General features: G+C 49.8%; 1 protein-coding gene across 1 annotated transcript in view; it reads right to left on the bottom strand.

Moving 5' to 3' along the window:
• ARMH3 (armadillo like helical domain containing 3) overlaps positions 1-13,955 on the bottom strand; it is a 103,391-nt gene that overhangs the window by 43,612 nt on the left and 45,824 nt on the right. Inside the window, exon 20 of the mRNA XM_083149642.1 lies at positions 5,494-5,582. Coding sequence (XP_083005768.1) covers positions 5,494-5,582 — 89 coding nt within the window. The remainder of the gene's footprint in view (positions 1-5,493; positions 5,583-13,955) is intronic.

The raw sequence follows: 13,955 nt of genomic DNA, 5'->3' as shown, positions 1-13,955 counted from the left end.
AAACCTATAGGCTCTTATCGAGAGGCAGCAAACATAGTGCTTCATCTATCATAGGTGACTGTGTAACGATCTCATCCATAGCGCATACCTGCACCTTTTATTACACACAGATTAACCCATTATATGTGTTTGGAATTCTTCCCCGAGAGTCAAGATGAAGAAGTTTCAGCAAAGATGGGATGTCACCACCCAGCGGCAAAAGAAGAAGCGCGGCGCGCAGCACATGGAACCTTTTTACAAATAAGATACTGCTAAAGGGGATTCTTCATTCAATGCGGTTCATTGTTGGTTTGGTGTCAGGGTGGCACTGGGCCTCTAGTGTATTATTCAGCCTTCTCCAACTCTAATGCTGGTGAGGCACATAGCCACTGTATAGGAGCGTGCATACACACTGAGCAATCGTCCTACTGATGTGCGGTGCCTGACGTCACACAACAGCCGACATATCGGCTAGTGTTTACCCAGCTTAAGACTTCAAGACTTTGAAGAGCCTACCTCGCTTCTACCCGACACCTACCCCCTTCCTTCTACCCGACACCTACCCTTCCTCACTTCTACCCAACATCTACCTTTCCACCCTTCTACCCAACATCTTCCTTTCCTCCCTTCTACCCGACACCTACCCAACCCCATTTCTACCAGACACCTACCCTTCCACCCAACAGCTACCCTACCCCACTTCTACCCTATGGCTACCCTTCCCCCCTGCTACCTGGCACCTACCCTTCCACCAGACACCTACCCTTCCCCCCTGCTACTTGGCACCTACCCTTCCACCAGACACCTACGCTTCCCTTCTACCTGACACCTACCTCCCTTCTGCTACTAGACACCTACCCTTCCCCATGCTATCAGACACCTACCTTTCCACCAGACACCTACCCTTCCCCATGCTATCAGACACCTACCTTTCCACCAGACACCTACGCTTCCCTTCTACCTGACACCTACCCTTCCCTTCTGCTACTAGACACCTACCCTTCCCCATGCTACCTGACACCTATCCTTCCACCCTGCTACCTGACACCTATCCTTCCACCCTGCTACCTGACACCTATCCTTCCACCCTGCTACCTGACACCTATCCTTCCACCCTGCTACCTGACACCTATCCTTCAACCCTGCTACCTGACACCTACCCTTCCCCCCTGCTACTTGACACCTACCCTTCCCCCCTGCTACCACCTACCCTTCTACCACCTACCCTTCCCCATTCTATCAGACATCTACCCTTCCACCAGACACCTACCCTTCCACTCTGCTACCTGACACCTATCCTTTCACCCTGCTACCTGACACCTACCCTTCCCCCCTGCTACCAGACAACTACCCTTCCCCCCTGCTACCAGACAACTACCCTTCCACCTGACACTTACCCTTCCCCCTGCTACCAGACACCTACCCTTCCCCCTGCTACCAGACACCTACCCTTCCCCCCTGCTACCAGACAACTACCCTTCCCCCCTGCTACCAGACAACTACCCTTCCCCCCTGCTACCAGACAACTACCCTTCCACCTGACACTTACCCTTCCCCCTGCTACCAGACACCTACCCTTCCCCCTGCTACCAGACAACTACCCTTCCCCCCTGCTACCAGACAACTACACTTCCACCTGACACTTACCCTTCCCCCGGCTACCCAGACACCTACCTTTCCTCCTGCTACCAGACACCTACCCTTCCTCCTGCTACCAGACACCTACCCTTCCACCCTGCTACCAGACACCTACCCTTCCCCCTGCTACCAGACACCTACCTTTCCTCCTGCTACCTGACACCTACCCTTCCCCCTGCTACCAGACACCTACCCTTCCCCCTGCTACCAGACACCTACCCTTCCCCCTGCTACCAGACACCTACCTTTCCTCCTGCTACCAGACACCTACCCTTCCACCCTTCTATCTGATACCTACCCTTCCCCCTGCTATTTGACACCTACCCTTCCTCCCTTTTACCCGACAGCTACCTTACCCCCTTCTACCCTACAACTACCCTTCCCCACTGCTACCCGACACCTACCCTTCCACCCTACACCTACCCTTCCCCCCTGCTACCAGACACCTACCCTTCCTCCCTGCTACCAGACACCTACCCTTCCAGCCTTCTACCTGAAACCTAACTTTCCTCCCTGCTACCAGACACCTACCCTTGCGATGCGCAATGGAAATTCTGTGATTCAACCTCCAATATGCTTTTCACAGATTGATATTTAAGTTGTGGGCTTTGGCCCTCACTAAGTAAATATAAATTGTAGACAGTTTTGTATTGTTGCATTGATAAACCTGTACAGAACATGAACACAGTTTGTTATTAGACCCTGCCTCTGACACGGGGTCCTGGACACTATTTGTGTTGGAGTAATAAGCATGCGGTGTTGGATAGAGTGTGTTACTGCAGAGATCACATGGTCAGGGGAAGCGTAGTCGGAGATGAATGTCGTTAGCGGTAAATTCTGACTGACGGGGTTGGCAGGGCAGACACAATGGAGATTTTACAGCTCAAACAACAGAATAACCCAGTGTAATCATAGTGGGAGCCTGCCTGTCTATCCGATGTGCACGGCATAATGGAACAATGGAGGCATGTCAGGCTGTCAGCTTCCTAGAGCCACCTTATTAAATCCACAAGGGAATGTTACGTAATATAAAATGATTCTAAGTCCTTAACTTATTTCCATCGGCAATCGCTGCAAAAGACAAGACGCAGAGAATTCCGCGCAATCCCTCTGAATACGTTAACGTGGATATTTCTCTACTAATTAAAGTGACATTGAGATTGGGACAGGACATTAACACGATCAGAGGATCCTCCGAAAGCCTCCAGGCAGGGAACACATAGGAGAAATTACCTTATTGTCCCCTGGTGTCACACAATCATTAATAATCTAATACTACAGTATGTTACAGATTAGTCTGCATTTACTGTAGAATAAAATGTACTAGTATATATAACTTACTATGGGCCCACATAGCCGGCCCAGCATTCTACCAGTTGTATTAGCCTATTAGGATCATAGTACTCTCATACTAAGGGCGGTATTCAATGTCGGGTGCTATTTCCGACAGAGGAAATAGTGGCTGCCGCCTATTCAATGCTGCCGTTTCTGACAGCATTGAAGGCGGATTTCAACAAAACAGATCCAACTTTAAAGTCGGATCTGCTTTGTCGGAAACGGCCACGGATTGTTGCATTCACGGGCGTTTCTCCACAATCCACGGCCATTCTCCCCAACCCGCCCACTTTTCGCCACTTCACAGGCGAAAAGTGGGCGGGTTGGCCAAAAAAGGCCCGGGATTCCCACTGTCGGGACGTTGCAACACTACAATCTCTGGGTCTCCGATTTCTTGTGCTGCACACACAGGACACTGACTAAAGAACAAACTCATACGCGGAACAAATGAGTTGCTTGTCCTCGGTTTACTGGACGGATTTACCCGTATAATGAAATCCGTCACTATGTGGCATGTGTGCGGCCCATCTTTTTGAATCATCTGTATGTGGATGACAGTCAAATCTACCTCCCCAGATGTGTCACCCTCTGTGTTGGTCTGTGACATTGAATGCCTTTCTGCCACCTCATCTTGGATGTCATCTCGCCACCTCAAACAGAATTAATTATATATCCACTGACGAATAGTAGTTACCAACCTGATATCTTCATCGCTGTTCATAAGAACTGGACAAACCCACAAGAGAGCGGCTAGGGATCATCCTTGGCTCGTAACTGTCCTTTGTTACTCACATTCTATTAAACATACCCAAAATTCGTACATACCTTACACAAGACACTGCTAAAACGCTAATCCATGCGCTCATCATTTCCCACATTGATTATTGCAGCGTCCGCAGGTTGGGCGTCGGCAGACAGCAGCGGCGGCGGTGAATGGATGCCTGTGTGCAGCATCCATTCACCTCCCGGACGACGACTGGGGAGGTGCACGGGGGCTGGGGGCAGCCCTGCAGCTTACCTTGGTGCTGGGCTGCCCACAGCATGGCGATCAGCGGTCCCGGCGTGGATGACCGTGGTCCGGCGCCTGGAGTCTTCACTGCCTCCGTCTACCCTGCGGGTGGGCACCGCAGTATAAATGGGGTAAATCCCGGATCCGACCCGGCTTGGATCCTTGTTCCAAATGCCGGGTTGGATCTGGGATTTTTGGTGTAAAAGGGGTATTAGTGCTGGTTCAAACTACAGTACGTGAGTCAGGGCGGTTGTGTCTTATGAGAGTGTCGGGAGCGAGTCATGGAAAGTGGTTCCGAACCGCTCACACTGGAGGTCACACACGGATGTGGACAATGGGCGACTCACTCCTTGCACATTCAGGTGCACAGATCTAGAACATAGTGTTCATTCTAGCACCGACTATCTTTGAAAACCCATGCAGTTCCTCTTCCCTGCCTGGGGTGTCGCTGTCTGCTGTGGTGTTTCTAGCACAGGTCTGGTTTGCATATCAGTGCTGATATACAGACCACACTGCTAGAAACACCACAGCAGACAGCGACACCCCAGGCAGGGAAGAGGAACTGCATGGTTTTTCAAAGTTGGCGGGTGCTAGAATGAACACTAAGAACATGGATAGGTTTTATAATCTTCTTGGCGTAAAGTTAAAGACATGGCGACAGGGACAGATTCCCTAATCAGCAAAAAGAAAACCAGGGATGGGAGGGGGAAGGAAGGGGTGGAGATATAATATAAGGAAAGGAATGGCTTATGTAGGAACAGGCCCTGCTCCATAGAGCTTACAATCTATGGGGGAGGGGAAGATGAAAAACGAGGACAGATGAACAATAGAGTTCTCATTGTGGGGGGATCAGACAGGTGGTGGGGGGCATGGTGTGGACTAGGAGAATGTGCGACGAAGTGAGTGGAAAAGCCAACACGGGAGCAGAGAAGAAACAGAACATTACTGAAACAGAAAGTGGTCATAAAAGGAGGGGGAGGAGCGCATAAAAAATGAGCGGCAGATGTTGCAGTGAAAGAGGTGCAACTGTCGGCGCATGGTACGAAATGCAGTTATATCGAAGTTCGACATCCAAAACGTTGATGCACAATGTCGACAGTTCGAATTTGGTGTATCGACATAAGATTTTTGCAGTGTCAGAGCCTTAAACACAGGCTCATCCTATCATGTACTGTAGACATTGGGAGTGTCAAGTCACATTTATAATATAATGTTCACGTACACTGACATTACTGCGCCCAGGCAGTACATTATGGGTAATGAGACCAAGACAATCCATGAGATGAGTTTCAGAAAGCAACGGCAAAGAAGCAAAAATGTAAATGTTACAAAGCAAAACAGTTTACACAGTGGTAAAACGGCAATAGGAAAAAAAGCCTACACAGTCCAGTGCTAACACATCGATTGTTGTAACCATGCAGTGATCTACAGCAACAAACATACCACTGACATGATCACAGCAGGTAGGCGATGATTACAGTGTAGAATAAACAGAACAGCACGGAGGGATGACCAATGAGAATGAGACATACCTGACCAGAGCTCTCTCCAGGTGTAGTGCAGCCGCACCCTGCACTTCTTCTGGTAACACAGGAGCTTGTGCACGATCTGTATACAACGCCTGCCAGACAGGAGAACATAGGTAAGGACACAGTGCATTCATTCCTGGGGAGTGATCTTATAGGGCTACATACAAGATACACTCCTATTCAAAGAAAGATAAATCCATACCCCACAAACGTCCCGACATCAGAGGGATAGTCCCTATTTTGGGAAACTGCCACCACAATCCTATAATCAGCTGGGAGGAAGTACCGAACCCTCCATTATGTGCACCAATGAGGTGTTTTCCTAGCGGGGGAGAATGGCTTAGTACTTCAGAAGGGCCAAGACAGCCACCTGGTGGCATCTGATGTGTGACCTCTCCCTCGTGTCCCGATTCAAACGGTTATCTTGGGAAACACAGGGGCGGGGCAACAGCACAGTCCAAAATTCAAATAGAGGTGCTGCACCAACTGCCAGCGAGTCCCGACTGGTGATGTATGGCAGCGGTTACCTTGGCAGTTGGTGGTGAATTTTGCATCGTGCTGCAGCCCCCACCTCTGCAACTGCCACGGGAGTTTGTATGTTCTCCCCGTGCCTGCTGGCCATAAACAGGAGACTAAAGCTGGAGGAAAACGGACTCAATGCACAGGTCCCACAAGGCGGCTCCATAGCCGGGAAGTGGGGCAGATGGCCGGATTCACAGATTGGCATTTAGCATTAATGAACAAGTCAGCTCATACAAAACCTGATGCGTACAGTAATACCCCCGCAGCGGGTTAATTTGCTACTTGTATTTAGTAAATGGAAGCCGGCAAGCTGACCGCGTTCAGTATCCTTCGGACTAATCTGTACAGTGATTCTTTATGGGATTACAGGTCATACTCGGTAGCAATGTCTAATCCACAGGAATTAAACCCACACGCAGCCAGCTCTCATGTAGCTGCAGATTTAATAGTTAAAATAAACACAAACACGTATTCTTCCCGATTCATCTCTACATAACAACACCAGATACCAACCCCCCCACCATCACCCAGGGGGATCTCCGCAACACGCCGCCATTCTTCAGCACTCGTAGAGGCTTTACTGTACGTACAGTCAGAGTGTAGCTGACAGGCTCCCTGGGTACGTGCCAGCAGGACATATGCATGAGAAGTGTACCCCCTCCACCAGGATTCCTATGGATCACAGATGCTATTGCTGAAGCAGAACACAGCCACCAATAAAATCCCACGAACGTCCCTTTAAACTTCTCCATATGTGGCGAGCAGCCCAATCAGGTTCCATGAGCAAAAACGTAATTCGTCACATGAGATCGTATCTTAGCAGCCTGATGTGCAGGCGGAATGATATACAATTACGATAAAAAACACATACTGTACACAACGGTAACACACACGCACGATGACAACCAGCAAATGCACAGGAATCAAGTGTTAGTGCGTTCGACTGCAGATCGGTGTGCTGTGAGCGAAGCAGCGGGAAATATGAGCGACATCACTACATTATATAATACTTTAAAAATATGCTTATGCCATCTGATATGCAGGAGTGCGATGTAATACCAGGGAGTATAAAACAGTATGTGGGGCAGCAAGGCGGGCGTAGCAGTTAGAATTGCTGTTGAAGCACTGTGATCCTTTTCCACTAAGGCCATGTTTGTGTGGAGTTTGCATGTCCTCACAAGTCTACTTTGGGGAGATTTTCTTCTCAAAATCCATAAAACACAAATGTTGATTCATTGAACGAAAACAATGAACCCCAGTGTGTATGTGTATGAGTACATGCAGAGAGATTATAGAGTGTAAGCTTCACTGAAGCTGGGAAGGAGGCGCTAAAATGATGTGAATTATATCTTCCTAGCCCAACTCTCTTCCTGCACTGATTACAGTGTTTTACCCGAGGTGGGGGCTGGAAAAATGCAAATACAGACTTGCCCTTACTAAGGTCAAAAGACTGGTGGCATGGAATTGGATAAAGTGGCACGCCATGCTCTAGACCAGGCTTGTCCAACCTGCGGCCCTCCAGCTGTTGTGAAACTACAAGCCCCATCATGCCTTGCCACAGTTCTGCTATTCTGCTATTAAAACTATGTCAAGGCATGCTGGGATCTGTAGTTTCACAACAGCTGGAGGGCCGCAGGTAGGACATGCCTGCTCTAGACCAATCCTAATGTGCCAGCTTTCTCGTAACATGTCTGTTTGTCTATACATCTTTTAAAGGAGAACATTCGTTTGCCTGATTGTGACAAATTCCCAAACCTCTGAACCAACTGCAATGCCGTTTTCACCATAATGCAGGTAATTTTCACAGGCAGGTTATAGGCTAAAAATCATCATGATTGGTCATCTGGGGGCTGTGGACGGCGCTCTCCTGGGATGGATCTGCTGATCAGCTCAATGGTTCGTCTTTGTTGAGATTTCACAGTGCCTAGATGAAGATCTTCGCTTTGCTGTGGAAGTGCTGCAGGGAAACGGGCGCGCGAGCGAAGCCGACAACTACAGCTACTATGAAATCTGCACTACACTAGCACTATCAGTTGTTCTAAATTTGCACAAATATATGCGTAAAGGAAGCATCCTATAGGAGACAAGTAGAAAAGAGAGCGCAGATAAACCCACAGAGGAAAATCACGCTGTCATACTGTACATTGTAATGTATGTCATAGATCCCTGTATTATACGTACCGTTAGCGGACACGCCCATGAAAAGTTGGCGGACGGAACGCGGCCTGCCTGTCACTCAGGCAGTGAGTGCCCGGCAAATAAACAAATTCAACGAAGGCGCTTGCTGTGCGAACAGGTCTGAATCGGCACAAATATTAGGTATAGCACAGAATTGACGGTGAAACGAAAATACCCATAGATATGAAATATTCGCAAATAGAAGCCTTATGACAATGTATGGCGTTACTCTAGTGAATACTTGTTGCTCTGAGAGCAAAAGTAAGTACGCATCTGTAACTGTGCGCTGAGAGCAAGAGTAAGTACACAGCTGTAACTGTGCGCTGAGAGCAAGAGTAAGTACGCATCTGTAACTGTGCGCTGAGAGCAATAGTAAGTACACAGCTGTAACTGTGCGCTGAGAGCAAAAGTAAGTACGCATCTGTAACTGTGCGCTGAGAGCAAGAGTAAGTACACAGCTGTAACTGTGCGCTGAGAGCAAGAGTAAGTACGCATCTGTAACTGTGCGCTGAGAGCAAGAGTAAGTACGCATCTGTAACTGTGCGCTGAGAGCAAGAGTAAGTACGCATCTGTAACTGTGCGCTGAGAGCAAGAGTAAGTACGCATCTGTAACTGCGCGCTGAGTGCAAGAGTAAGTACGCATCTGTAACTGCGCGCTGAGAGCAAGAGTAAGTACGCATCTGTAACTGTGCCCTGAGAGCAAGAGTAAGTACGCATCTGTAACAGAGCGCTGAGAGCAAGAGTAAGTACGCATCTGTAACTGTGCGCTGAGAGCAAGAGTAAGTACGCATCTGTAACTGCGCGCTGAGAGCAAGAGTAAGTACGCATCTGTAACAGTGCGCTGAGAGCAAGAGTAAGTACGCATCTGTAACCGTGCGCTGAGTAAGAGTAAGTACGCATCTGTAACTCTGCGCTGAGAGCAAAAGTAAGTACACATCTGTAACTGTGCGCTGAGAGCAAGAGTAAGTACGCATCTGTAACTGTGCGCTGAGAGCAAGAGTAAGTACGCATCTGTAACTGTGCGCTGAGAGCAAGAGTAAGTACACATCTGTAACTGCGCGCTGAGAGCAAGAGTAAGTACGCATCTGTAACTGTGCGCTGAGAGCAATAGTAAGTACGCATCTGTAACTGCACGCTGAGAGCAAGAGTAAGTACGCATCTGTAACTGCACGCTGAGAGCAAGAGTAAGTACGCATCTGTAACTGTGCGCTGAGAGCAATAGTAAGTACGCATCTGTAACTGCACGCTGAGAGCAAGAGTAAGTACGCATCTGTAACAGTGCGCTGAGAGCAAGAGTAAGTACACATATGTAACTGTGCGCTGAGAGCAAGGGTAAGTACGCATCTGTAACTTTACAAGGGTCTCGCACAGACATTTTTTGTCCTTCGTTCCCGGCTCTGAATAATCCGCACTGTCATATCTGTCCGCTAATTTGTTATGGAGAAGATGACATAGGGGAATATTAGTACAATGGGTTTTTAATCCAACATGAGCTGCGTAGTCCAGGAATTAAAGTAGTTACCAATCCCCACCGCCGCAGATTAAAGGGCTGTATGAATGGCTGGCACTGCCATCTGTTAAACACATTCCCTGAGTTGATGTTGGATTACATCATTTATGAGATGAAATGCTCATAATGGCTGTAGCTGAGGCCAGCGTCTCCTTTGTTCCTCACCGGCTGAGTACGGGTGAAACACATTTGGAAAATGAAGTCAATCATTAGAATGAACCTCGCTGGGAAAGTGTAGAAAGGTCTAATCTAAGGTTACCGTAATTAGCGTTAATAATTCACCATGTTTGTGTCGTTAGCCGTGCATACTTCAGTGAGATACAGAACACAACAGGTAATAAGGCAAAATAAGACTTTATAACCTTTCGATTTTACGGTCCATGTCTGGCGCCCTTGGGATACCAGGCAGCAGGAAACACTGAAGGAAGCAAAGTCCGGCAAGAAATAGGGTGCAGCTTTCATCACTGAAATATGTTCCTTAGCATCCTCAATCCCAGATGCACTGGGCACCCCCAACAGTCCTGTCCCAATGGCACTCGGCGCCCTCACAGTCCTGTCCCAATGGCATTCGGCGCCCCCACAGTCCTGTCCCAATGGCACTCGGCGCCCCCACAGTCCTGTCCCAATGGCACTGGGCGCCCCCACAGTCCTGTCCCAATGGCACTGGGCGCCCCCACAGTCCTGTCCCAATGGCACTGGGCGCCCCCACAGTCCTGTCCCAATGGCACTGGGCGCCCCCACAGTCCTGTCCCAATGGCACTGGGCGCCCCCACAGTCCTGTCCCAATGGCACTGGGCGCCCCCACAGTAATGTCCCAATGGCACTGGGCGCCCCCACAGTCCTGTCCCAATGGCACTGGGCGCCCCCACAGTCCTGTCCCAATGGCAATGGGCGCCCCCACAGTAATGTCCCAATGGCAATGGGCGCCCCCACAGTAATGTCCCAATGGCAATGGGCGCCCCCACAGTAATGTCCCAATGGCACTGGGCGCCCCCACAGTAATGTCCCAATGGCACTGGGCGCCCCCACAGTCCTGTCCCAATGGCACTGGGCGCCCCCACAGTAATGTCCCAATGGCAATGGGCGCCCCCACAGTCCTGTCCCAATGGCACTGGGCGCCCCCACAGTAATGTCCCAATGGCACTGGGCGCCCCCACAGTCCTGTCCCAATGGCACTGGGCGCCCCCACAGTCCTGTCCCAATGGCACTGGGCGCCCCCACAGTCCTGTCCCAATGGCACTGGGTGCCCCCACAGTCCTGTCCCAATGGCACTCGGCGCCCCCACAGTTCTGTCCCAATGGCACTTGGCGCCCCCACAGTTTTGTCCCAATGGCACTGGGCGCCCCCACAGTCCTGTCCCAATGGCACTGGGTGCCCCCACAGTCCAGTCCCAATGGCACTCACAGCCCCCACAGTCCTGTCCCAATGGCACTCGGCCCCACAGTCCTGTCCCAATGGCACTCATCGCCCCCACAGTCCTGTCCCAATGGCACTGGGCGCCCCCACAGTCCTGTCCCAATGGCACTCGGCGCCCCCACAGTCCTGTCCCAATGGCACTCACAGCCCCCACAGTCCTGTCCCAATGGCACTCACAGCCCCCACAGTCCTGTCCCAATGGCACTCGGCGCCCCCACAGTCCTGTCCCAATGGCACTGGGCGCCCCCACAGTCCTGTCCCAATGGCACTCGGCGCCCCCACAGTCCTGTCCCAATGGCACTCGGCGCCCCCCACAGTCCTGTCCCAATGGCACTGGGTGTTGTTGCCCGGCATGGGCAAAAAGCCTGTAATAAAGCGAAACTCAACTTGTGCAAAACGTTCTCTTTTCTATCTTGTGGCTTTAATTGACGATATTCTCCATCAGCAACAGCCGCGCGCTCGCATCTAGACTATATTACAGTAAGGGACAGGTGGTGCCGCGGCTGCCAGCTCCGTGCTGCTCTGGACAGTGAATTATTTGTCTGCAAATAAAATACCACTTTCAAATTTTTTTACGCCCCGTGCATAAATTCGGTTTTCTGCCCCCCGACAACCACTTCTGTTTGTGCCATGTATGCCACACAAGATTGCCTTCCATCTGTCACCAATTCCACGCACGATCGCCTGCCGCACGCACAGTGTAATACACCCGCCATCTGTCACCGAGGCACTGTGACGCTATTCCAGGACTAGGACTGGTGGTGGCACAGCTGCCGGCTTCCTTCTTACCAGCTTTTGTGCTTGAAACGAGCATTGAAACCGTTACACGGAGACACAAATAAATAAAGTCCTGAAGAGATTATTATACAAAATGTCTGGTGGCTTATTCTGCTCCAACGTATTGCTATTTACATTAAAAGCAGATCAATGCAGGAAAGAGTCATGTGCTCCGATGGAAATTGCCTAAGTACAAAATAAATACTGTGTCTACCGTTGGGCTAATCAATATCTACTCCAGTTGCTTAGACTCTATGCAATTGCCCCTTGCAGATGCCTGGAAGTAAGGATTTAACTAGACAGGAAATAAAAAAGACAACACAAATTCTCCCAGATATCTCAGTTAATTGCCTTGTTTTTTCCCATCTCATTAACATTTCCATTACCGAACATGTGAAGGGCCAATCACGAGGGGACACTGCTGATTAATATGAAATCTGACCAGTGGAGGATCCAGGCGTGGGGCTACAGCGCAATCCAAAATGGCGGTATTTGTCAGTGTTTGGGGTGGCAGTTGGTGTTGTTCCCCTTTCTCGATGTTGGCCTGTGCTGCAGCCTCCAGTATAAAGGACACTTGTATATAGTGTGTCTCTATATGGACCAAAAATTAATTGTATTGGAAAAAAGCTGCAACAACTAAATTGTAGCGCTTTGTGCACAGACTTGGGGACTCAGTCGCACGCAGATAAAAAGTTGTCAGCAGCATTACACTCCTCGTCCGTCCTAGACACATTGTGTTGTGACTGGGGCGCACTTTCGTCATAAAAGAAGCGATGCTAGAAGGTTCTCATGCGAGCTGGCATGCGGAGAGGGGCTCTTTGACATGACTGCAGCAAAGATGTATGTAGACACATCTGTATTGTATGTTTGCAAGTAACAGAGATCTAGGAGTTGTATTATTAGCTGGCCCATTGCGGACTAAGGGGGAAATTCATGGCTTGCTTTACAAAGTCTCATTGGTTGCCGTATCGTACTGCTTAAGTTTAGGTTCATATGTAATAACACACAGGTTCTCAAACTCGGTTCTCACGACCCCACACGGTGCATGTTTTCCAGGTCTCCTCAAGAAGCACAAGTGACATAATTAGCTCCGCCTGTGGATCTTTTAAAATGTGTTGATAAGTAATGAGTGCACCTGTGCACCTGCTGGGTGACCTGGAAAACGTGAACTGTGTGGGGTCCTGAGGACCGAGTTTGCGAACACCTGTAATAACGAATATAATAAAAGCATGTACATGTGCGTCCACATACATCTATCCTCCATGCGATACAAGTCATGGTATGCAGAACGCCTGAGCTCCATGTGATGCTGTAGCACCGGGTGTCTTTTTTGGGCCGGTTTCCTTTAAAAGGAGTCTTATTTGCAAAATGGAAGTGCATAGGAAAAGGAAGCGCACAGGATGCACAAGCAGCTCCTGCAAAATAAATGGCACGTTGCAATGTTTTCCTGTTTAACTTATTTTGCTTTCACACTGCGAGACCTGATTTGACCCAGTTTTTCAAACGTTTCTTCAACCGGGTCAGAGCAAGTTTTACCCCTTTCACACTGCATGTTCTAAATGGTATATTACTGGTTAATTACCATTTTTGTACCTTTCACATTGAACCCGTTGTGAAAGGTACAAAAACGGTAATTCACCAGCAATATACCACCCATTCCCTGGTACCTGGCCTGCGGGCCCCCTCCTCCCATGGTACTAGGCAGTGGGTACCCCTGCGGCAGATGGGAACTAGTAGCGCTACTAGTTGCCATCTGCCACAGGGACCCCGCCTCTGACTTCCCTATTTGCCTAATGGACATTGCCACCCACTGCCCATTCACCTAACGGACCCCGTTGCCTCCCCAGTATGGACCCTGCTGCCGGATCCCTGCACACTGCCAAGTACAAGGGGAGGGGTGGGGGAGCACGGGGGATGCGCTGCTTAGTACAGGGGAGGGGGGGAGCGGGGGATGCGCTGCCTAGTACCAGGGGAGGGGGGGGGAGTGAGGGATGCGCTGCTTAGTACCAGGGGAGGGGGGGAGCAATTGATGTGCTGCTTAGTACCAGGGGAAGGGGGTACT

Source organism: Crinia signifera, chromosome 6, assembly GCF_055691185.1.
Source record: "Crinia signifera chromosome 6, ASM5569118v1, whole genome shotgun sequence".
Taxonomy (NCBI): Eukaryota; Metazoa; Chordata; class Amphibia; order Anura; family Myobatrachidae; genus Crinia; species Crinia signifera.
The sequence above is the reverse complement of the archived record's forward strand: the minus strand, read 5'-3'. Positions and strand labels throughout refer to the sequence as shown.